The sequence below is a fragment of the Ixodes scapularis genome, unplaced genomic scaffold (genome assembly GCF_016920785.2).
Source record: "Ixodes scapularis isolate PalLabHiFi unplaced genomic scaffold, ASM1692078v2 PGA_scaffold2__306_contigs__length_199485367, whole genome shotgun sequence".
Lineage (NCBI taxonomy): Eukaryota > Metazoa > Arthropoda > Arachnida > Ixodida > Ixodidae > Ixodes > Ixodes scapularis.
Window position 1 is genome coordinate 102,674,535 of NW_024609857.1, and position 25,509 is coordinate 102,700,043.

Genomic DNA, 25,509 nt, shown 5'->3' on the forward strand with positions numbered 1-25,509 from the left:
GTTCGTGCTGAAATTTTGACGTCTGGTTCGGGCCTCTAGCGCTACATTTGTGCGGAGAAGGAGCGCTCGGTGATGCATAGTTTATGTTTGCGGTTAAAAAAGCCCAAACTTTTAGAGGTTGTGCTGGGATTTTTCTACGAGTGCACTCTGGATGACCGCGCTCCGACGACAGCCGGAATTTCCTGCGGAGCTGCGAAATGTGCACGAGGCAGCAGGCAAAGGGACGAGAAAAGGACTGGTGTGAAGGCATGTGTCTGTGCAGAACAACGAGTTTCACAAGCTTAAGTTGGACAGGATTATCCAAGTTTCTGAGGTTCCGTTTTCCGCGATTACCGACGCCGCCCGCTTCGCCCCATGGGACAGTTATCGCATCCGCATTAAAATTAACGCCTTAACCAGTCGCGGCGTTTACTGCAACACAGCACAAGGATTCTTCCTTCTTCTCGCTCTCATTTCGGCCGAAAGGTAGTTTGTCAACGCCGTGGATATTACGTTCGGGAAAATCACGTGAGTGGCTCATTTATCAGCGCGCATCAGCTAAGCTATACAGCTTGAACCTAAATGGAGTCTGCCGCGGTTTTAACTGGTTAGCTTCAATGCCGCAGGGTGTGTGCAGTGTGCACTGGCCGCTATTAATTCCTGCGAGGACGTCTTGCAGCTGAGCACGCGCATTCGGGTATATAATGAAGGGTCTAGGCGTATGAAACAACAGGCAATTGAACAAGAGGTGAATTTGGGGAATTTAAAACTAAAGAAAGTATTTCTTTTTTTTTAAGAAAGCCCGACGTTGAATTGGCAAGAATCGCGTACCAAACCAGCTCGCCGTTTGCAACAATCTGAAAATCTGTTACGACGTATGATCTGACGGACTTTTTTTTTATAAAGATATGCCACGGCCTCAGGTACAGCCTACCGGATCAAAAGAAAGAAGAGAAAAAAAAAATATTGCGGGAACAAGTTTATAAGAAGCGAGAAATAAAAATACAATTACGAGGAGGAAGTGAAAGGAAGAATTGACGCATGAAGAGTGACCACACGTGCGGAGTGACCGAGGTCAACTTCAGTCGGCAAGGTTCCAGCTTCCTGTCGATTCGATAGATCACGCAAGTAGAGGTCAGTGTTCTCTAAACATGTTGGCACGTGCTCACACAAAAGGGGGACGGAACGGGCGACACTCCGTTCGTCGACGACCTTTCACAGAAAAACACTTTAGCGAATGGTCGGCCGCCGCCATGCGTCGTTCACGGGCGGGCCAGGTGGTTTTACATCTTTGTAATGATCCGCCGCAGACTGTCGCCGCCAAGCAGCGTGAACGCACTCGAGGAAGGATGGGTGTTAATACGCGCCCTAGAGAATTTCGATTCGCTCAAATGACCGCTGTTTGCTAAAACGTCATTCGCTCATATGACACGGACCCGGGACGGAACACCTCTTGCCGATATCAACCAATGCGCTGCTGAAGCTGGCTAGACGAAAAATATGCCACGTTCAAGGTTCAAGGTTCAAGGTGTTTAATGGCAAAACTTCCACACAGCCGAGTGCCTGAGGCAGCCAAAAGTGTGAAAACACAAAGCGTGCCGTACAAGATTGTTTAATTCTGTTTCGAATTTTTTTGTTTATTTTCATTTAGTAATGAAAACCAGAAGCTCGTGCTTTCATTACTCGAGGAATATTTTCTACCTGGTATGTAGTTACCTGTTATCGGGATGTAGCAGAGGCAAGGTTAAAACAATGCGAAGGTGGACGTTTAGAAGAAACTTAAGCAAATTTTGTAATTTCTTTTGATAACACCACCAATGCCTAGAGCGAACGGGGAGGCATGGCTGCAGAGACAACAAACGAACGAATGAATGCATGTGGGTAGCGTCGAGGAAGCAATGTTCCCCGCTGCTGCAGATTTTAAACCAACAGTTCGTAAAGTCGTATTCGTGCGGAAAAACGGCCACTAGAAGAACCTCTCTACTTCTTTCTAAAATTCAGCGATTCACCGACTGGGATACCGTAATCGTCAGGTGCCCTACCGACAGCAACGAGTTGAGAATTCTACCACTCTTGGGGCGAGCAAAATCCATTACGCTCAAACTCCGTACACATACTGACGATAGAGACACGAGATGGGATCTGAATCGCCGCAAAATTTAGTACCAGGATATACCGAAGAAGGAAAGTCCACGCAACAGTGGCGTCACGACGGTTCTGGTATTGACTTATAAACCCTCGACGTAAATTAAGGATTAGACGCATGAGTAGAAGGACGTAGCAGAGGACATCACAGCACGAAACAAGGAAAGCTCGGTGGCTATATTCATCCCGCACACTGGTAGTTGCAGCAATCGTTGTGCTATGATCTACTGTTCACGCTGGGTGGAGTGATTTTATATCAGAGTCAAGGGACTTCCTAACCGGTTGAGTGGGCGGCCTGTGCGATCGCACAGGACGCCATGGAAAGAGGGTGGCCGACTTGCCCCGATGATCGCGGGGGACTTGGTCATCATGGCACATGGTCCAGAGCGTTTGCGCTTGGAGCTCCCGGACCCTTTGCTAACGGTCGAGAGAAGCGCGCTGTGACGTTGGCTGCAATCGCCGGGCCTACCAGGGGGATCCGGTCAGCTCTTCATCAACGGCAAAATGTTTCGGCAGACGCGCATCGTCAACAACAGAAAGTAATGGCGTCGAGGATCATAAAACCTCAGCAGGAATCGGCACTATGCAACGACAGACTACAATGGCGTTTCAGCTTTGCCTTAATTAAGATAAATCTGACGGACGCTACGTGTGTCGAACCAATGCAGTATTGTTCGCACTCCTATTGAGCAAGTCAAGATATTTTTTCGATATGCCAAACTTGCTAATTAACACATATTAAGTAGCTAACCTTTCCAATATCAATTTGTGCCCAAACCCCCCAATACAAAAAGTTATAGAACGTATTGAGAAACATCCCAATCCCATCGTCTCGTTTTCATCGAGGTAGCCTTTCTGTTACCTTGATGGAAACGAGACTAAAAAAGAAAGAAAGAATTTGATGTCTATGTAGAGGGTAGTCACGTGGGTTTTCTTTAACATTTCTTTTTTTTTTAATCTTGCACGTCATATCTAGGAGTAAAACACGGTGATTACATCTGACGCCTAATTGCTAAGGGTGTGCAAATACTGCTTCAAATCGAATAGCCCAGCATCATAGCTTCAACACTGCAAAGAAAACTGGTTTGCCGTGGGTTTCCCTAGCACTGCGAGGACTATAAATGACGCAGCACTATTCGATTCCAACAACAATTGGCGAACACTTACTAATTACGTGTTATGGAAACCCATTAAGCACGTGGCGAATAAACGAATACATGGGAGTCACATTGCGTAAAATTCAGTCTCCGTCCGAATGTAGCGAAAGCTCTCCGGACCAGGTGCCAAAGTTTCAAAGCTTGCCATTATCTGATTCAAAAATTATTGCGATTTTCGGAAATTTTCAATGGGTAAAGCGTGCGTCGACAAAGCACAGGAATACATGGAGATGAAAGGCGTCAATTACCAGGAAAAAGTCCCATTTTCCCCACCATTTTTTTTTTTTTTTTAATTAGAGAACGGAAAGTTAACAGCAGTCTGAGCGTTCGCCAATGCGCAGGTTATTTTTATTATTTTTTTTTTCGGTGAAAACCGGAAAACTGTCACTGTGTCCCGAACTTTATCACCGTGCATCGCTACACGATTTGTTTTTAGGCACAACACATTTTTATAATTTTTTACGTAAGGAAAGATTAACCTATCGCATGCCGCTCACCTCTTCATGCACAATCATTCATACCGCGAACAATAATGGATTGTAATTGGAATAACCTGCCAGAACAGATGGCACCTGAAGATGATCTAACAAAATTTCATGAACTCATGTGCAATAATAATATCTAGTTTTTATTTTTGCTCTCGTCTACTTATTTCTACTTTACTTATCTTCAGACCTGTACGTAATCGATCACAAGTAACGAAATTACTCGTAATCTTTTAGATTTATGAGTCATTTTGTAAGCGAATAATTACATATTTCAGAAGGTAATTCTAATGCAATTTCCTTACTTTTTACCGTGAGACAACTATTGTAATCCGTTCCCTTTTTGTTTTCAATCACGGAGGAAAAAAATGGTAACTAAATATTGACCAAAACAATTGTAAAAGAAAAAAATATTGTCACGGTTGGTGACCAAAAGAAAACAGGAAATACACAGGGAGAAATAAACGTTTAATGTGGCGAACTTGTGCCGAAAATAAAGAAGGAAACAGAAGAAAGCAGAGCGTCGCGGGCGTCGAAGTCGGCGTGTCAGCAGAATCGAGCGCTAGGGCGAGACTGACTCGACAAGGTCGCGGGCGGCCTCTTATCTAGAGTGCGCCGCTATCTCGAAGATTCGGCGAAAGCGGTTCGAGCGTCGCGTGATCGGGGCGAGAATGAACACGCACTTTCTAGAAAACAAAAGCAGGGATAAATGATAGAAGTTACGTGCGGTACATGAATAAACGGGAACTTTCTGGTGCATCGCCCCGATGCAGTGTAAAACAAATCAAAATAAAAAAGAACGATAAACTAAAGAGTCTTTTGGAGCACAAAAGGTCCACAGTCCTATCGAGCGTAGTACGGCTTCAGGCGCACGACGTGGACGACCTCAGGTCGTGGTGGGCGGCGTGACGATGTTCGTGTTCCGTCGGGCATCACCTCGTAGTTCAGCTCGCCGAGGCGACGAAGTACCTTGTATGGTCCAAAGTACCGTTTCAGCAGTTTCTCACTGAGGCCGCGGCGACGGATGGGCGTCCATACCCACACCCTATCTCCGGGCTGGAAGTGGACGTCCCTGCGACGAAGGTTGTAGCGGCCGGCGTCGACGCGTTGCTGGTCTTGAATCAGGAGTCGGGCGAGCTGGCGAACTTCTTCGGCGCGTTGAGCAACCGCCTGGGCGTCGTCGCTCTCGTTGTCAGATGGCTCATGGGGCAGCATGGCGTCCAGCATGGTCGTTACCTTCCGACCATGTACCAGCTGGAAAGGGGTGAATCCAGTGGTCTCTTGAACCGCCGTATTGTAGGCGAACGTGACGTAGGGCAGCACCTCGTCCCACGTCTTGTGCTCTACGTCGACGTACATAGAGATCATATCGGCGATTGTCTTGTTGAGTCGCTCCGTCAGCCCGTTGGTCTGCGGGTGGTACGCAGTTGTACGACGATGGCTGGTGTGACTGAGTCGGAAGATTTCTTGGGTCAGTTGTGCCATGAACGATGATCCGCGATCTGTAATCAGAACTTCTGGAGCGCCGTGCCGGAGGACGATGGACTCAATGAAAAACTTGGCAACTTCCACAGCAGTCCCCGAAGGAAGAGCTTTCGTTTCGGCGTACCACGTGAGATAATCTGTGGCGACGATGATCCAGCGGTTCCCCGACGTCGAAGGCGGAAAAGGACCAAGTAGATCCATTCCGATCTGCTGGAACGGTGCAGTTGGAGGAGAAATAGGCTGCAGGAGTCCGGCCGGCCTCGTCGGAGGTTTCTTGCGTCGCTGGCACTCGTGGCATGATCGTGTGTACAGGTGGACGGTCTTGGGGAGCTTGGGCCAGTAATACTTTTCACGAATACGGGCCAGTGTCCGGCTGTATCCAAGGTGTCCGGACGTCGGGTCGTCGTGACATGCTTGAAAGATCTCCCCTCGAAGGTCGGTCGGGATTACCAGCAGCCACGGCGAGTTGTTGTTCCCGAAGTTCTCTTTGTAGAGTACACCTTGTCGGATGGCGAAGGTCGGCAGTACTCGTGAGAAGACACGTGGCACAGTATTCCTGCCCCCTTCCAGGTGCTCGATTAATGCGCGCAGCTCAGGATCGTCCCGTTGACGTCGTGCCATATCGTCGGTGTTCACTGCTCCTAGGAAGCACTCGTCGTCATTGTCGTCGCTGCAGCCGGAAGGGGTTTCGACGGGGGCTCTGGACAGGCAGTCGGCGTCGCTGTGCTTGCGGCCTGACTTATAGACCACTGTCATGTTGAACTCTTGTAGTCGAAGACTCCATCGAGCGAGGCGTCCTGACGGGTCCTTCAGGTTCGCAAGCCAGCAGAGCGAGTGGTGGTCCGTGACTACACGAAACGGGCTCCCGTACAAGTACGGACGAAACTTCGTTATTGCCCAGACGACCGCAAGGCATTCTTTCTCAGTCGTGGAGTAATTTTTCTCCGCCTTGGACAATGTCCGACTTGCGTAGGCGATGACTCGCTCGATGCCTTCTTGCACTTGGACTAGTACTGCGCCCAGTCCCGCGTTACTTGCGTCCGTGTGAATTTCTGTTTCCGCATCCTGGTCGAAATGTCCAAGCACAGGAGGAGTCTGGAGTCGTTGTTTCAGTTCGTCGAATGCCTGCTGTTGCTCCTCGGCCCATTCGAACTTCTCGGCGTCCTTCGTGAGATTCGTAAGTGGTGCGGAAATCCTTGCGAAATCCCGAACGAAGCGTCGATAATAGGCACAAAGTCCAAGGAATCTTCGCACGGCCTTCTTGTCTGTCGGCGCTGGAAATGCCGCGACGGCGCGAGTCTTCTCGGGGTCTGGGCGGACGCCTTCGTTACTAACCACGTGGCCAAGGAACTTCAGTTCGTCATAGGCGAACCGGCACTTTGACGGCTTGAGTGTGAGTCCGGCGGTCTGAATGGCTTGAAGAACAGCTCGGAGTCGTCTCAAGTGCTCGTCGAAGTCAGCTGAAAATACTACGACGTCGTCAAGGTAGACGAGACAACTCTGCCACTTCAGCCCTGCCAGCACGGTGTCCATGACACGCTGGAAAGTTGCTGGCGCCGTGCATAGTCCGAAGGGCATCACCTTGAACTCGTACAGTCCATCCGGCGTGACGAAGGCTGTCTTCTCTCGGTCCCGTTCGTCGACCTCGATTTGCCAGTAGCCGCTCTTCAGATCCATCGATGAAAAGTATCGAGAGTGGCGCAGCCGGTCTAGAGTGTCGTCGATGCGGGGGAGTGGGTAGACGTCTTTCTTCGTAACCGTGTTGAGCTGCCGGTAGTCCACGCAGAACCGAAGAGTTCCGTCCTTCTTCTTAACCAGCACGACTGGAGAGGCCCATGGACTGCTTGAAGGTTGGATTATGTCGTCATTCAGCATCTCTTGAACTTGCTGATGGATCACCTCCCTTTCCTTAGCGGAGACTCTGTACGGCGATCGATGCACAGGGCGCGCGTCGTCCTCGGTAACGATGCGGTGCTTGGCAACCGCGGTCTGGCGCATCTTCGACGACGTCGCAAAGCAGTCGCGGTATTCGGCGAGGAGGTTAGCCAGCTGACGCCGTTTAGGGTCCGGAAGCTTAGGGTCAATGTCGAGCTGCGCTGGCGACGTACTGTCTTGCTGGGGCGGCGAGGATTCGTCAGTAATCGCGGTGATTTCGGCGGGGTTTCGGAGTTTCTGGATGTGGCCCACGGCTGCACCTTTTGTGAGGTGTTGCGTTTCGTTTCGGAAGTTCGTCACGAGGGCCACAGTCCGCCCGTCCTGAAGTTCAGCTACTCCCCTTGCGACGCCTATGCCTCTTCCCAGGAGCAATTGGAGGCTTCCCTCGAGAAGAACTTCGCCACAGGAAGCTTCATCGATCCCGACAAGTACGAAAACACTCGACCGCGGTGGTAGGTTTACGTGGTTTGCGAGGACTCGGACCGTGGGTGACGTCGCTTGGGGTCCCTCCGGTGGTGGAGCAGGTTTTCGTAGCGTCAGCCGGTTTGTTCCGAGATCGATGACGGCGCCATACTCGCAGAGAAAGTCCATTCCGAGGATAACGTCCCTCGAACAGTCTTGCAGAACGACGAACTTGACAGGGCACGTTTCACCGTGGATGTCGACGCGAGCAGTGCATCTCCCGACTGGTGTGATGAGATGTCCTCCGGCGGTTCGTATTTGGGGTCCTTCCCACGGCGTCATGACTTTTCGAAGGCGGCGGGAGGGCCTCCCACTCAAGACTGAGTAGTCTGCTCCGGTGTCCACGAGTGCCGATGCGTCGAGGCCGTCGATCACAACGTTCAGGTTGTTAGACACCGATGCAGGAGCGTCGTTGTGATGCTTGGGGTCGGGAGAGTGGGAGCGCTCCGTCGTTCTTGGAGGCTCTTTACGTCGGTTGTCTTCGGCAACTCCACCTCCAGGGGTTGCCGCGCCTAGTTTCCCCGGTGAGGAGCGAGGGGTGACAGGCTTTCACGTCGGGGTCGGTGCATCGGCGAAGCTGGACGTCGGGGCGATGGCGACCGGAACTCTCGGCGGGATGCAGGCTCGGGGGACTGGGGTCGTCGCAGGTACTCGTCGATCTCCCGAGGGCGTTCACCATACCGGGGGCGCGGGTCGTTTGGGTGGAATCCGCGCAGCCCGAGTCGTCGGTATGGGCATCGGCGGTACACATGGTCGGCTTCCCCGCAGTGGTAGCAGAGCGGGCGTCGGTCGGCCGTTCGCCACACATCGGTCTTCCGGGGTACACGGGGCTCCTGGCTGGCGTACTGGGGCTGGTCGTCGCGGCGTCGGTCGTGCTGCGGCGCAGGAGACTGGCGTCGGGGCGGCGCGACATAGGCGCGAGGAGGAGGCGGTGGCCGTCGGGCCACTGCGGCGTAGGTCACGGTGGGCTCCTCGGGTGCAGCTACGTTGGCAGGAGCCTCCAGTTGAATTGCCCGCTGAACCTCGTCGCGGACAACTTCGGCTATTGACACCGAAGCCGGCTGGTGGGTAGCAGGCAGGAGCTTCTTAATTTCCTCCCGGACGACGTCCCGGATGATCTGGCGAATCCTGGAGATGCTGGAGCCAAGGTCGCAAGCGGACGGCGGAACCGCGCTGACGCCGGGTAGCCTCTGGTAGTGGCTGGCTCGGGATTGCAGTGCACGCTCAATGTTCGTCGCCTCGGTTACAAATTCTTGAATCGTCGTCGGTGGGTTGCGTACGAGGCCACCGAAAATGTCGTCCTTCACGCCGCGCATCAGGATACGCAGCTTCTTTTCCTCGGTGGACTGAGGGTCGGCGCGGCTGCTCAGGCGGAGGACGTCTTCAACGAAGCTGGTTACCGTTTCGTTGGGCCCTTGAGTTCGTACTTGAAGGAGGTCTTCCGCTCGCTGTCGTCGTGTCTGGTTCGTGAATGTCTCCTTCAGGCCGGCGATACAGGTGTCCCACGACGTAAGCGACGCCTCGTGGTTCTCGAACCACTGCCTCGCGGTACCCTCCAAGGAGAAGTAGAGGTTTTGGAGGCGCTGCTCAGTGGTCCATCCATTATGGCGTGCAACACGTTCGTAGTGCAGGAGCCAGTCCTCTACGTCTTCGTGGGTCTCGCCATGGAAGGTCGTCGGGGTTCGCTGGGCAACAGGCAGGTAGACGACGGCGGCGGCGGTCGGGGACTGCGATTGCTGGTCGTCCATCGTCGGCCTCGTAGGCTGCCTGGTCCTGGGTGGCAGAAGTCCGTATTCCGGGTGTAGACCTTGGGTTCGGCGACTGGTCCGAGTTTCAGGTTCCGCGTTGAGTGGTCTTGTCACAGGGCTTGGAATCGGGCTTGCACTGCGGGCCCCGGGAGGGGAACGCTGTACGGGCATGCGGTACCCCGCACCTCCACCAAAATGTCACGGTTGGTGACCAAAAGAAAACAGGAAATACACAGGGAGAAATAAACGTTTAATGTGGCGAACTTGTGCCGAAAATAAAGAAGGAAACAGAAGAAAGCAGAGCGTCGCGGGCGTCGAAGTCGGCGTGTCAGCAGAATCGAGCGCTAGGGCGAGACTGACTCGACAAGGTCGCGGGCGGCCTCTTATCTAGAGTGCGCCGCTATCTCGAAGATTCGGCGAAAGCGGTTCGAGCGTCGCGTGATCGGGGCGAGAATGAACACGCACTTTCTAGAAAACAAAAGCAGGGATAAATGATAGAAGTTACGTGCGGTACATGAATAAACGGGAACTTTCTGGAGGACCGTGACCGAGCGTTGCTTTCTCAGCCTTGCGCGCGGCAATATCTATACATATATATATCTCCCAAAGCATTATTTCGATGAATTATCTGTGACATTATTGGAAACTGGATATAGATCAAACCGGGGGCTCGAACAGTGAGAGTCATACCTCATATACAGATTCAATACAATAGAAAAATGAATAAATGAGAGTCCAGATGTTGTGTTAGCATAGGGACAAGAACACAACCATTCCTTCTCGAGCCCAGACAAAGAGTGTTCTTTACTTCGTCGTCCTCTAGCAGCCCCCCACCTCCGGCACGCGATAACGCGCGTAACCTAGCTTACTGAACACCAGGAACACTTGAACAATAAGAGCATTAACCAAGCCTATCTTTTCATGGTGCAGTATTTTCGACTGGAATTGGACCACCGTGATCATTCTATTATGACTCCTATATTGTAGATGTTATCTTCTGTGGAACCGTGCTGTTCTCTTGCCACGCGTGTTTCATTAACCACAACTCACAAACGAACCCCCCCGCCCCCCCCTCCCTCCCCCGGGGCCCGGGGCCCCGTACGCTTTCGTCTTTTTTTTTGACAGTTGGAAGAGGAGGCAAACATGTTTTTGCGATGTTTTACTTTTTCGGTTTCCTTGACACGCGCGGCGCCCCGGGGGCGACCGTCGCGGGCATGCCATTACAGTCGCTGAATCTGGGAAAGTAGCGCCATTGCCTTCCCATATGCTATCCGGTCACAGACAAATACTAAACACGCGGACGACAAAACCTGTTTTGTCGTCGCGTGTGATGGCGGTACGAAGATGTACGGCATCACACGCGGCGTCGGTGCTTGGGGGCATTGAAAGATAATTTTACTGCCTTGAAACATGCAAGAGCAACATAATTGTAAGAGATCCGGGGAAATAAGCATGAGTGAGAAGTTCATTGCATGCACTGTGCCAAAGACGCTCATACTGGCCGAGGAACGCTTTCAGTACGATGATGCTTCATAGCGATCTTGGTGCAACCGGTTTTGACAAACCTTTCGAAGCTTTGAAAGGGTCCAAAATGGCGATCACTATGGCAACCGACAGCGATGAGCCAATCACCTTGAGAGGTTTTGTAATCTGCATGTTGGTATCTGTTTGTGTCCGGCTAGCAGGTGGGAAGGCAATGGCGCTACTTTCTCAGATCCGGTGACTTCAGGTGCCATCAGCCACGAAGACGTCGCCCGTTTACGGCCTATTGTAGCCACTGTTGTAGGCGTTCAAGCGCACTTTGTATTTCGCCACTCCACAGGAGGAGCGGGCTCAGGTCAAGCTGTTTGCTATGTGGGAACGCCCACCTTGCTTATACGTTTTTTTTTTCTTTTTTTTTTTTTAGAGCGCAGCTCTTAGGCGTTTGTTTCCGGCTTGACAGGCGTCGGCGTCGGCGTAACCGTGAGGTCACGTGACCCCCCCCCCAGGTCACGTGACCTCACGGAAGCCACGTAGCCCCCGTGGCGGAGTAGCAGCCAGGATGACGAGGTGAGGAGGAGGGAGGAGGGGTATAACCTCCCCTCAGTACCCTTCCATTCTCCTCCTCAAGAGCTGCGCTCCAATTCGGCGTTACAGGGAGTTGTAAACGGTATTATTTTTTTGCCTTTGTGTTGTTACGTTTTTTTTATACCAGTTCTCAACGTCTCTGCCGCAGCGATATGCCCTCACTTGTAAAGGCGCGACCACATTGGCGTTTCGGAGGCCTGCGGCGCGACGGTCGTCGCTGCCGGTTGCCGGCGGAAACCAGTTTTCGGCTTCAACGTCGCGACGTGCGGCGCCGCACACCCAACCGCTCCGTGCGCGGTTCAGAGCTCGGTGCCGCACGCCGCTGAAGAGAGGAGCCAATGGGAGGTGGCGTAGATAGTGACGTCGCGATGCCATGGCAACGCTCAAGCCGGTCCTCGGCGCCTCTCGAAGCGAAGGACGTGTTTCGTGTCGTCTGCTCCCCCTATTTCCCCCCGATGCCTTCCCCAACGGAGCGGTTCCTTGAAACTAACCACTGGGAAACTATAGGAGAGGAATTTGGAATTACAAGTGAGTTTCTCCGTGGCACTTGTTGCATGTCGTCTCTGTTGTGACGGATGTCGTGTTGATTTGGTGACACTTGCGAAAGTAGCCTTCGTCTCTGGCGCGCCGCCGGGGCAGCAAAGCCCCGGCGGCGCGCCAGACCTCTCCTGTCCTTCGGTGTTTCGGTAGAACCAACCCGGCCGGACCCAAAACCTGCGCCTCCTTCCCTTCAGAGCGCGGCGACGTCGCAAGATCATCGAGCAGGTTAGGATAATCACATTCCCGCTGATCACCAGGTCATTATGAACTCCTGCCGTCTAGACAGCGAGTGCGGAACGGAAGAATCTAACGAAGAGCAGACGACGAAAGAGCGGGAAATCCGACGGGAGGCGCGATCGCGGGAACCAGTGCTGTCACGTGACGCCTGCAAAACGGAGGCCAATGTGGACTCCTCGCGTTGGGACGCCGGACGGCGGTACCGCCCGGCGGCGCCGCCCGGCGGCGCCGTTCACGCTAGTGTGGTCGGGCCTTAAGTCATCTCCTGACGAAGCCGAGTCTCTCGGCGAAACTGTTGATTAAACTTCCGCTGTTTGTTGGTTTTCACCGTGAGGTTTTTACTTCGTTATATATACGGCTTCGGCCCCCTGGCCCCTAAGCCACCATGCCCACTATATATATATAAAGAGAGAGAGAGGGAGAAGTAAAGCAATAAAATTATTCCACGAAATGAAGCTTCCATATGGTCATTCATTCTTATCAATCATGGAGGACACCCACTTTATGCGACTCTACAACGTTGCGGATAACGAGCAAGGCAGCCAGAGCAAGCTCAGACCTCGATGGGCATACAGGGATAAGCGTCGCCGTGCCCATGCTGGTTCGTTTTCTATATACACTAGAGCTCCGCCTTCAGCGCAAGCTCGCTGGCTTCCTCGGTGCTTTGGTCGCGCGTGCCTGCGCGTTCTCACTTGTGTTAGCAAGGGCAGAAAGCTCGCACTGAAGGCGGAGCTTCTAGTCTCAGCTTAAACGGTGTATAAGGTGTTGGTCAGAGTTATAGGGCCTCTGACACGCCAAAAAAAAAGTTTTTTGTTTTCATGCTAGGCGTTAAAATGGTGTATCAGGACATCACCAAAAAAAAAATTTTACTTTAGAGTTGCGTAGATTTTTTTTATATAAAAAAATAGAAATACGAAGCCCAAATCAAAGTGCCCGCCAGTACCCTGTGACGTAACAATTTACCGCAAGATGTCGGGGCAGTCAAAAGGAAGGCATCGCCGGAAGTCACGTGAGTTGTATCACTCCTCGTGCTCACCGTGACCGCTTGTAATATCTTTTTAAATAGTTTTTTTGTTATTCTCCGCACCTCCGCGAGCAATCCAAGCAGACAAGGCTTCTTTAATTTGTTTTTCATCGCCTAATATTGCTGTAAAGGTAAAAGAAGAGGAGTCAGTGAACCTAGTAAACAAGTTCTACTCATGTTCTAGACAAAACTAGTACTTTATGCTCGACGTTTACTTGTACTTGGTACACTCACCAGTTCGTATTCTCTAGACGGCAGGTATCTTCAGCCTGGAGAGTACCCGATGACATACCTCGGCAAACCTCACTCATGAGGGCCCTCACTCACGCTCACTCACCCTCATCTTCACAGTTGAGGTGACGGTGAGTGAGTTTCTGAACCAGGAAAATTCATGAGTGTGAGGGTAAGTGAGGGCTGTGAGGGCGGTGAGGGCCGTGAGGGCGGTGAGGGCCGTGAGGGCCGTGAGGGTGGTGAGGGCCGTGAGGGCCATGAGGGCCATGAGGGCGGTGAGGGCGGTGAGGGGTATGAGTGCGTGAGGGGCGTGAGGGCGGTGAGTGGCGTGAGAGGCGTGAGGGCTGTGAGGGCGGTGAGTACATGAGGTGGTGTGTGGGCCATGAGTGCATGAGGGCGGTGAGTGCGTGAGGGCGGTGAGTGCGTGAGGCCTCCTTCAGATCGAGCATCTTTCTCAGCAATTTTGGTGGTAATGGCGGGTTGTTCTCTAGCTTTCCCTAGATCGACACGAATTGCTGAGATGGGGTCCGGCTCGAAATAAGCAAGCAACTCGGAGCAATTCGAATGCGTTTGAAGCGGCTGCATCCAATCAGGGACGCAAAATTTTCACGTGATACCTCGTGCCGGCGATGATGACACCGAAAAACTTGGTTCTGGTTTGAAATCGATCGTTTTTTGGAAATAAACTGTTTCAGAAAGGTGCATTAGTATTCTTAACGAGATTTAAATGCATAAAAACATGTTTATAACGCGTAATTGTGTCTAAATAGTGCAAGAAAAATAAAATTTTATGATGACGATGGCAAATTGCAACGATTGGTTGCTGCGTGTGATCGCGGGCGGCCCGTGTTGCTGGTGTTGCGACGTAAAGTTTCTGGGCGAAATTGCCCCATCTGAAGCTGGCCTGAGTGGCGTGAGGGCCATCAGTGCGTGAGGGGCGTGAGGGGTGTGAGGGCCGCAAGGGCGGTGAGGCGCGTGAGGGCGGTGAGTGGCGTGAGGGCGGTGAGTGGCGTGAAGGCGGTGAGTGCCGTGAGGGCGGTGAGTGGCGTGAGGGCTATGAGTGCGTGAGGGCCGTGAGGGCGGTGACCGGGTCGGTGAGGGCCGTGAGGGCCGTGAGGGCGGTGAGTGGCGTGAGGGCCATGAGTGGGTGAGGGGCGTGAGGGCGGTGAGTGGCGTGAGGGCCATGAGTGAGTGAGGGGCGTGAGGGCGGTGAGGGCCGTGAGGGGCGTGGGGGCCGTGAGGGCGGTAAGTGCGTGAGGGCCGTGAGGTTCAGTGAGGGTGAGTGAAGGGCTGAAAATGAGTGTGACTGTGAGGGTGAGGGTAAGTGAGGGGCTGAAGGTGAGTGTAGCTGTGAGGGTGAGGGTGAGTGAGGGGCTTAGGTGAGTGTGGCTGTGAGGGTGAGGGTGAGTGAGGGCGACCTAAAATGCCGACCTCTGCCCGATGATTCGACGACCTCGGTGTCTGAACCTTTAGCGATGCAATCGGGCGTGTCGAATACTAGCAATCTTAATTTCTGTGAGCGTTCTAAAAATTGTTTTTTTCAAAACTCGATATCTTGTTTAGTGCCCAGTATGGCCCTGTACCATCGGACTGATGGCATGCACTCGTGCGCTGGCTTGCACGTCGATCCACTGACTCTTCGTCCTCAACTTTTACAGCACGCAAACTAACCAACGGTGCAGCGATAAAGAGCAAGTGGAACTGAAACTTCGTTTTTTACGATCGCTCGTAAAAAAGGCCAAAATGAAAAGAAATGTCTTAGGCACGGTCGTGGAGAGCACGACCGTGCTCTCCACGACCGTGCCTAAGACACGCCCGTGCCTTAGGCACGGGCGTGTCCCGCGAACACACTTTTAGTGACGTAGGTCCATGCCTCCCTTCTGACCGCACCGACACGTTGCGGTACATTGTTACGTCACAGGGCACTGGCGGGCACTTTGAAATTTTACGGCGTGTCAGAGCAATACCACCTAGAATACAAGGCCTGCGCGTTTCCTCCTCTAAACGTCATCACTAGTAGATCCCCTCAGCGCCCCCTAGCTAGCCCGGATGAGCAACATCGCCTGCTTCGGTGGTTTGTGTAACAGATAATGAAACAGATGCTCACGAAGAGTGTCTCTTGGAAATAGCATACGATGAAGTTAGACGTTCACGTGGAGCGTCAAACGCATGAGTGAAATTGCCTTACTGCTGCGCGAAGGGCTGAAAAGCCCTTCATTGGACGCTGGACGCTGACACTGGACGCTGACACTGGACGCCATTTTCGAAGGCGCTGTTTATACCCCGGGTAGCTGCTTCGAAACGCTCTACCGCAGAACGAGCGCGCGCGCTAGAAATGCGCGTCTCAAAGCCAGGAACGCGTGCTAGCTCGCGCTCCTGGCCGAGGGAGCGTTCGCGTGCACGTCGCAAATGCACTGGAAGCTCGCTATCAGCTCGCGCTCAGCAGTCACGCACACAGCTGCGGCCGCGAGTGAATGCGACGTAGTTGCGACGCGGCCCCTACTCTCGTCAAGCTTCGGGGTGTTTGCCGCTTGGGGCGGGTCGGGGATCTACTAACGAAACGTCATGCGCAGGCCTTGTCTTCTAGGTGGTATTGGTCAGAGGCCCTTTATTAAGGCCGGTTCCCACATGCAGCGAAGCGCTGATCTAGAGCTGCTTACGTGTCGTCAGCTACTTATCGTCTGCCATGAGCAACAGTTTTGACGGTGCGATACAAAGCTGTTGAACGCTCCCGTAAGCACGCGCTTAGCGCGAGGTCAGCGCCATGCTTGTAGCGCTCCGCTACATGTGGGAACAGGCCTTTAAACGCTACGAAGGAAAACAAAATTACTTTAGTTGTCTCGTTTTGTCTTTCTTGCGCGCGCGTGCTCTCCGCACCCCGCGCAGGTCTTCTACGAACGTCACTCCCTTGCGTGAGCACTTGTTCGACGGGGCACTCTTGCAAGAGAAGCGCTCGCTTTCGCTCGTGCCGTACTTACACGCAGCTCATACTATTTATAATATCTCAAACCGGCACCTTCGCTCCGCGGGTTGGCGTTCTTTCACGTCAAGCACGCGCCTGCACCTGGATTCTAGCGACATTGCTTGCTGTTTTATGCGTTGCAGTACAATGCACTATCACAAGCAGAGAAAAAAAAGGTATTCTGCTTGTAGAAAAATTACTTTCAGCAAGAGCAGCATTTAAATCTTTCATCACACACGCCATGTGTCATGACTGCGCCCTCTACTGATAGAACTGCAAACACTGCACATTGCACAATGGCGTGCGCAAACCACCCTTTCGAATTGGCAAGTCCATAACTTCCGTAATGTTCATGTGAGCGCTCCGAGTTCTTGGGTAGTTCCACGCGCCGCGGCTTCATGACGAAAAAGTAGCTCTGTGGCCAGGGTACGGAAGAAAAAAAGGGCGGGGGGGGGGGAGGGGGGGGGGGGGTGAAGGGAATCGGTGGCCGAACCCGTCTCAGTTCGGAGCGCGGAGAGAAAACTTACGCTGCAGACCCTCCTGGGTCGAACCCCACACCCTGCCCATTTCGATCTGGATGAGTTTCGTACCGGCACGTGCACGTATGTCCACTACTGCGAGGGGAACGTTAAAGACTCCAAGTTAGCGGTTATTCTTCACTGGCTAACTTTCTCATCTACAACCGAGGAACGGGTCACGCGTTGGGGCGTACCAACCTCAAGGCTGTCTAAAGATACAAGCAAGGCAATAACTTTAGGATGCGGGGACCTCTGCCAAACCAACCATATCACCCCGCCGGATGCGCTGCGAATAGCGCGCTCAAATATGGCACCCTGTGAATACCTTAAATACATAGCTTGCAGGTATCGCCATTGCTGGGTACTGACGGTTATCTCTACTTTCTGGTTCCCTCGTGCAACTACTTCTGCGGCGTGAAACTAACATGGCGAACCGAAAGCTCGTGGCACATAAAATACCGGCATGGCCTCGAATGACGTTACGGGCAAGCTATGTATAAGGAGTACTCACCGGGCGCCATATTTGTGGGTACTGTCTAGAGCGCAAGCTCAGAACGAGCCCCCATTAATAGGCTGCTAAGACCGGCCATTTTGACGGTGTGGAATGCACGTTGCAAAAGAACCCTGGAAGCTAGCCATCAGCACGCGCTCAGCAGTCGCGCACACAGTTATGGCCGCCAGTGAATAATTCCTATAGTCAGTAGGGCGTACAGTCCTTGGATATTACTGCTAGGCCAGATTGTCACGCGCTGACGCCAACAAACGGCAAGGCTTGCAACTACAGTACCAAGCTTGGCCGTGCATGAACCATTGACGTCACGAGTGCGATACGCATTGGGCTTCTCGCTGGCCGACTTTGAAGCGAGGGGTAGAGAGCTCGCGTTCAGGTTATTTCGATTCCGTACCCCTTTAAAAGCCTGCACAGTGCTTCCGCAACGTGCATTTTACGCCATCAAGATCGCTGTTCTTTACAGACGTTAGGTAGGAGCTTGATCTGAGGATGTGGGGACCATTGCCAGGTCCCCATATAAGCGTAGCGCACCTTGAGCTACTTTTAAAGCATGAAGGGACTTTAATTTAGTTCGGTCTCAGTGAACGCGACCAGTCCGGGTGTCAAGGGTGAGTTTCCCAACTGAGTATTTTAGTAACATTGCTTTGGGCGATGACATCTAGCCATTATGTTCTAAACGCTTCTTTTTTTTTTTTTTTAAGCGCGTGAAAGACCGTGCTTTTGCATCCGCTCTTGGCGCTGACCACGGTGTAAAATACACTCTTTAGGTGAGGACACGGCGGGGCTGAACGCGCGGCGCGAGGAATCAGGTAGTGATGCCCGTCGAACGAACACTACCTGATTCCGCGCCGAACGAACACTCCGGCGAACGAACGCTACCATTCCGCTGCCACCGTGCCCGCGGCTGACAGTGTCGCCGGCGGCCAAACGGCGAAACTGTGTGAGAGCGAAAAAAATTATCTCGTCGCCATGACACCCCGGTACACCGTGGACTTTCTGCACGAGCGACAACCTCGCTGGAGCTGTGCGCGTGTGGAGCACGAGGCGGCACGAGCCGTCTTCACCGTGCCCACCGATCGACGAGTCATCTGCCGGCGCTGCTTGAAACCACAGTGAGAGAAAGAAAGAGAGAGAGTGAAAAGCGAATTTATCTGCACTGCGCGAGGAGCGCGCTGTTTTCACCTGAAGTACACCTGAAGAGTATTATCTTACATCGTGGCGCTGACCGTGCTACGGCGACATTTTGTTTTTTGACGATTTCTTTGTATTTTTCCTGTGAGCGCGAGCTGTCGACATCGGGTACTATTGGCGACGTGCGCGTCCGAAAGCGTCGCTGTGGTCGGCCTTCCACGATTGGCCGAACGCTGACTATGACGTCGGGAAGGGGATTTATCATCGACGGAAATAAGAGGAATGAATGAACTTTAATTTTGACGGTGTTGGCAGTGTTCCTTTGAGAGCGCGATGATTTCAAGCTTCCACCATGCTATTTACAAACACCATCGAACTTGTTGTTTGCAAGGTAATGCTGTCACAAGGGGGAACCGTAGGAGGGCGCCACCAAAACATCTCGCCGCTAATACAAAGGATGGCATCAACCTATAGACAGAAGGACATTGAGGACCTCTGTACTGTGTCCACTTTTAAGCTGAGACTACAGTCAAAGCTACAAGCGCGAGCTAGCCCGCACTCCTGACCTTGAGACGTGTATTTCTGGCGCGCGTGCTCGCTTGGCTGCAGAACACTTCAAAGCAGCGACTTCGAGCTCTCGTGCTTGTGACATGGGCTGCAGCTCAGCTTAAAGGGGTAGTGCATCGATATTCAATTGGCGACGTGCGCTATCAAAAGTGTCGCTCTAGTGGGCCTGCCACGATTGGCCGAATGCCGACTATGAGGTCAGCAAAGGATTTCCCATCGACGGAAATAAGAGGAATGTAAGAACTTTAATCCTGACGGTGTTGGCAGTGTTGCTTTGAGAGCGCAATGGATTCAAGCTTCCACCATGCTCATTACAAACACCATCGAACTTGTTGTTGGCGGGGTAGTGACATCACGAGAGGACACCATAGGAGGGCGCCACCAAAACATCTCGCGGCTAATTGGAATGTTTTTCACTTTACACGAGCTTACTGGCACTAGTGGGACCAGACTTGTACACGTTACTGAAAAATAGTAAGGAATTACATTTACAATTACTCAAGGCTAAATTGTAATTTACTACAATTACCCTCCCATAAAAGTAACCCACCTTTATCCAAAAAAGTAATCCGTTACTTTCGTGGCGTTACTTTTAACATTATTGTCCTCAAGTAGGAAATAAAGGGAAGAGGGTCATTCAAGTTCTTATCGTTGCAACCTGTTCCATTTAATGACCTTGAGTATTTTGAGCAACACTGGCTCTCGAAAGTCTCGTCAGACATTTTGCGTTATTTCTTGTTCGTCTACCTTCTTGTTCTTGTCCGTTTCCTTGGGCTGTTTTAATTTTTAATCATGGTGTTGTGACATTATGAAAATGTCACAACACCATGAGTCTCTATAACCGAGAAGGACAGTGTTAATTCTTTTGAGTGCATTTACCGCCTCGAGCTTCTCGAAGAGGCGCATAATCACTTGGTCTCCTCCCCTCCCCGTCTTCGATCGCAAAGAAAAAAACAAAAGGACTAAAAAAAGCGGATATAACTTGCCCCCCCCCCCCCCTTTTTTTGTAGAAATGTTTTTATTTTTTAACATTGTTTTTGGGGTCTAAAAAAAAATCAGGGGCTTGGTGTTGCAAAAAAAGGCTTTGCGGAACTGAAGAGTGCCAAGCCTCCCTTGCGCTGGTCAATTCGCGTGAGTGTCACTGCGCTCGACTTTACCAAAAAGAAAGAAAAAAAAAAAAAAAAAAAACTTTATTTAGAAAGGGGGGGGGGGGGGTGCTTCTGAAAAAAAATGTAACGGATTACAAGGAACCCGTTACGGCAAAAATGTAAGGGAATTACTTTAAAATTACTCTAGCAAATATGTAATTATTCCGTTATTAAATTACTGATAAATGTAAGGGATTACAAGTAATTTCGTTACTTGTAACGGATTACGTACAAGTCTGAGTGGGACCATATACCTCCTCTATACTGACAAAGCCTGGCAGATCGCCACGAAAAGCGGTCGTCGAAAATGAAAAGGTAGAGCGGCAGACAATGGATGAGAGAAGAGCCACGTGACGGGCGCCCCGCTCCGGCGAGACGCCGTAACTGTACCGAAACACACTTCTCCCGAGGGATGGAATGTCCGCTCGTGCTCCTCGCGTTTCTCGCGCTACCGCTTCTTTTCTCATCGGATTTGAAAACAATGCTTGGGGTCCTCGCCGCTGCAAAAGCTGTGCGCTGACGTCCAGGTTCCCCGAGACATGCTCTGTGCTACCAGATCCTCGCGCTCCAAATCTGCGACCGGGCACTTTATGGCTCCGTCGTCGAACTGCCAGGCTTTGTGAGTATAGAGGAGGCTATGGTGGGACTCAAGGATACTGGAACGCAACGCCACTGGCCAAGAAACTAATTTGTTGCGGAGTGATTTCAAGGACAAAAGCTAGCGTTTCATTCAATCTCTCCCAGTGACGATATTTAAATTCGGTTCATTGATTGAACCAGAGCATTGCGTGGGCACTCGATTTGGGCTCGTGATAATCGATAGCTCGAGAAGCATTCGGGTAGTGCGCCCGTGTCCAATCGCTGCCATGACGACGATAGCCGAACCATGACAATGTCTGGAACTCAGCGCGTGTCCTGTGGCTTGCCAACCCCAGCGCATGGCTATGATCAACAATGGCGGCATATAATCGGCTCCAGATCACGTGGCCATTTGTTCTGGCTGCGAGTTGAGGGGGTGAACGCTGCTCGTTTTTCTTTGATTTCTTTCTGCGACTTCGTTTGCGTGTGGTGAAAAATAAACGGGTGTTTCACAGGTCATTAGGGAGTTTTCGTAGATGGTTTTCGCCGTCCCGCAACGCTCTCCGCAACCCGCTACGATACCCGGAACTCTACAATCAAGGCCATCAGCGCGCAGGCGCAGTAGCGGCTTCTTCGTTGCGGAGGGCTTAGCGGAGGGGGAAACGCGGTCTACGAAAACTCCCTATTATTAACGCCAGGGATCCGTTCTAAGCGGTAATTGCGTAAAGTACAAAAATCGTTGCATCGCTTCTTTAAAAGGCCTCTAACACGCCCCCCCCCCCCCCCATTTTTTTTTTTTTTTTTTTCAGGTTAGGCGTTAAAATGGTGTATGAGGATATCGTCAAACAATTTCTTCACTTTAGAGTTGCGCAGTTTTTTTATATATAAAGAATAGATATACGAAGCCAATTCAAAGTGCCCGCCAATGCCCCGTGACGTAACAATGTACCGCAAGATGTCGGGGCGGTCAGAAGGGAGGCATCGCCGGAAGTCACGTGAGTTGTATCACTCCTCGTGCTTACCACGACCGTGTGTAATATCTTTTGTTATATTTTTATTTTCCGCACCTCCGCGAGCAACCCAAGCATACAAGGTTTCTTTCATTTGCTTTTCATCGCCTAATGTTGCTGTAACGGTGGAAGAAGAGGAGTCAGTGAACCTAGTAAACAAGTTCTGCTCGTGTTCTAGACAAAACACGTACTTTATACTCGACGTTTACTTGTACTTGGTACACTCAACAGTTCGTATTCTCTAGGCGGCAAACATCTTCAGCCTGGAGAGTATCCGATGATTCGACGACCTCGGTGTCGCCTTCAGCAATGCGATCGGGCGTGCCGTATTTATTTATTTATTTATTTACAGAGTACCTACATCGCCTCGAGGGCATTATTGTAGGAGGGGCAGGACCAATCCTAATTTCTGCGAGCGTTCTAGATTTTTTTTTTCAAGACTTGATAGCTTGTTTTGTGCCCAGTATGACTCTGTACTATCGGACTGTTGGCATTAGGGAGCCTTCATGTGCGCTTTGCTAGGGTGATGCCATCCTTTGTAATACCACTCGCCGAAAAACCAGCAGCCATTTTGTTCCTCGGCGATAATCCGTGGGGCTTATAACCCTCCCGGAAACAAGCACCTCATCTCAGAAGTTCGGAGCAGCGTTGTGGAACCCACGGAGGGAGGATTAGCATTTTCCCCCTCGGATGGGATTACCGATGGACACAAAGGCCACTTTCCGGCGCACGGGGAAACAATGAGAGAAACAAAATGGCGGTGGAAGAGGGTGTGGGAAAGGGAAACAGGCAGTTGGCATCACTCTATGCGAAGCGCACATGAAGGCACTCTAGTTGGCATGCACTCGTGCACTGGCTTGTCCTTGCAACGCTTTTATCATTGACCTCCACGTCGATCTACTAACTTTTCGTCCTCAACTTTTTCAGCACGCAAACCAACGGTGCAGTGATAAAAAGCTGGTGGAACTGAAACTTCGTTTTCTACAATCGCTCGTGGAGAAGGCAAAAAAAAAAAAAAAAAAAAAACAACTTTTAGGCACGGTTGAGGGGAGCGCGAGGAGTGAAATTCACGTGACTTCCGGCGAACACAATTTAGCGACATAGGTCGCTGCCTCCCTTCTGACCGTCCCGACTCCTTGCGGTACACTGTTACGTCACAGGGCACTGGCGGGCACTTTGATTTTGTTTGGCGTGTCAGAGCAATACCACCTAGAACACAAGGCCTGCGCGTTTCCTCCTCTAAACGTCATCACTAGTAGATCCCCTCAGCGCCCCCTAGCTAGCCCGGATGAACAACATCGTCTGCTACATCGTCTGCTACATCGTCTGCTCCATCGCCTGCTTCAGTGGTTTGTGTAACAGATAATGAAACAGATGCTCACGCCGAGTGTCTCTTGCAAATAGCATATGACGAAGTTAGACGTTCACGTGGAGCGCCAGATGCATGAGCGAAATTGCCTTACTGCTGCGCGAAGGGCTGAAAAGCCCTTCGTTGGACGCTGGACGCTGACACTGGACGCCATTTTCGAGGGCGCTGTTTATACCTCGGGTAGCTGCTTCGAAGGGTTCTACCGCAGAACGAGCGCGCGCGCTAGAAATGCGAGTCTCAAAGCCAGGAGCGCGTGCTAGCTCGCGCTCCTGGCCGAGGGAGCGTTCGCGTGCACGTCGCAAATGCACTGGAAGCTCGCTATCAGCTCGCGCTCAGCAGTCACGCACACAGCTGCGGCCGCAAGTGAATGCGACGTAGTTGCGACGCGCCTCATACTCTCGTCAAGCTTCGGGGTGTTTGCCGCTTGGGGCGGGTCGGGGATCTACCAACGAAACGTCATGCGCAGGCCTTGTCTTCTAGGTGGTATTGGTCAGAGGCCCTTTAAGGGTAAACGCTAAGAGTTAGAACAATCTTCGTGGGAACAGACAAATAATGTTCCTCCTTTTTCTACCATTCCAATGAATGGGAATATTTTCTCACTTTATACGAGCTTACTAACACTAGCGGGATACACGCGTACTTGCACGCAACGTCACTGACAAAGGAGCTTCTGTGTTGGGGAAACGCTTTAATAAAAGGGAGCGTTTCTTTCAGTCTTTCTTTCGCTGAAGTCAATCCAGTGACTATATTTTTCGCAAAGCTTGATCACGTAGCACGGGGATCCCACTGTTGGCAGTCTCCGGTGTGACGATATTTGAATGCGCCTCATAGATTAGACCCCGAGCATTGCGTGTGCACCCAACTTTGGCTCGTGGCAATCAATGACTCGACGAGCCTTCGGATAGCGCATGGCTCGTGTCCAGTCGCTGCAATGACGACCCCGGCGAACCCTCTAACAATTTCTGGAACTCAGCAAAGTGCCCTGTGTTTCGGCAACCCCAGCGCATGGCTATGATAAATATTAGGCTCGTTCGATTTACGTGCACCTCTTGCACCGGGTGCAGAAAAGTGAAGAGCAGTGTACTTCCGGTACGCCGTATTGAGATACGACCGGAAGTACACCTCCCTACACTTTTCTGCACCGTGGCCGGTTCCATTTTCAGCGTTCTTGCGTATCGCGCGTGATGTGCTCGACTTTCCGAAGCGAAGAACATGCGCGTGCTGGACTGAGGAGGTCGCACGATGGGCTCAGGACTAGTCCAGATTACACGATCTCTAGTTCTGGCTGAGAGTTGAGGGGGCTAACAGTACTCGTTTTCCTTTTAATTTTGTTTTCCTGCTACTATCATTTTGTGGAAAGAAGAAAATTTGTAAGGCACGTTTCGAAGGTTTTGAATGTCGGGAATTCATTCTAATCGGTATTTAATGAAAGAACACAAATCGTTGCACCGCCCTTTCAAACAAGAACTAAAATGTCGGCAATTTTGAAGGTCACGCGTGAATCAGCCAGGGAACGAAAGGAGCACATTCCCGGGCAGGACCTGAACAAACGAGGCGCGGTCGTGTACTCACGAGGTAGAGGAGCCCGTACAACCGGAGCGATCTCACAAACGTGATGAACCACAGGTCGAGCCAGGCTTCACTGCAGTGAGGCGTCCATGTGTGGCCGATCTCGTAGCAGTTGTAGGGCACAGACATCGACAGGAACTTGCTCAGCGTCATGTCCGTTCGCCTCTAACCCCAAAAACCTCTTACAAAAAAAAAAAAAAAAAATACACAGGGCACGATGAGCCGGGCGAGCAGCAACCGACTCTCGGTTCAACCCTCAGTGTACCGACGCCACAAAGATTCGACGAGCGCAGTGCGGCCCATGAAACGACGATGCGCGTGCGACCGTTTCCTCTTCCCCCTCTGACAACAAGTGGCTGCACGATCTGGTGGTGGCACGAGGCTCGGCGTGCGAGAGCGCGTGCCGATGAATTACGCCGCCGCCAACGCGGTTCGGATTTTTTCACTTTCCACTTCGATATCGGGCGCTCGGGCGACAATCCGGTATTCTCCTCGTGCGCTCGCGGCAGCAGCGTTTTGACTGTTTGAAGGCGAAGGGTTGCCGCTGGGGGGTACGACGAAGTGTTCCCTCCCGTCGCCGCCAATAAAACACGGGTGGGAGAGCGAGGAAAGACGAAAAAACAAATGCGACTTTTTTCTATTTTTATTTG

The 25,509-nt window shown here is 51.8% G+C and overlaps 1 protein-coding gene across 1 annotated transcript in view; it reads right to left on the reverse strand.

The window, feature by feature from the left end:
- Positions 1-25,017, reverse strand: part of LOC8028071 (transmembrane protein 135) — a 69,148-nt gene extending 44,131 nt beyond the window's left edge. Inside the window, exon 1 of the mRNA XM_029970239.4 lies at positions 24,863-25,017. Within this exon, the coding sequence (XP_029826099.3) occupies positions 24,863-25,012 (150 nt within the window). The 5' untranslated portion in view covers positions 25,013-25,017. The remainder of the gene's footprint in view (positions 1-24,862) is intronic.
- Positions 25,018-25,509: the final 492 nt, after the last annotated feature.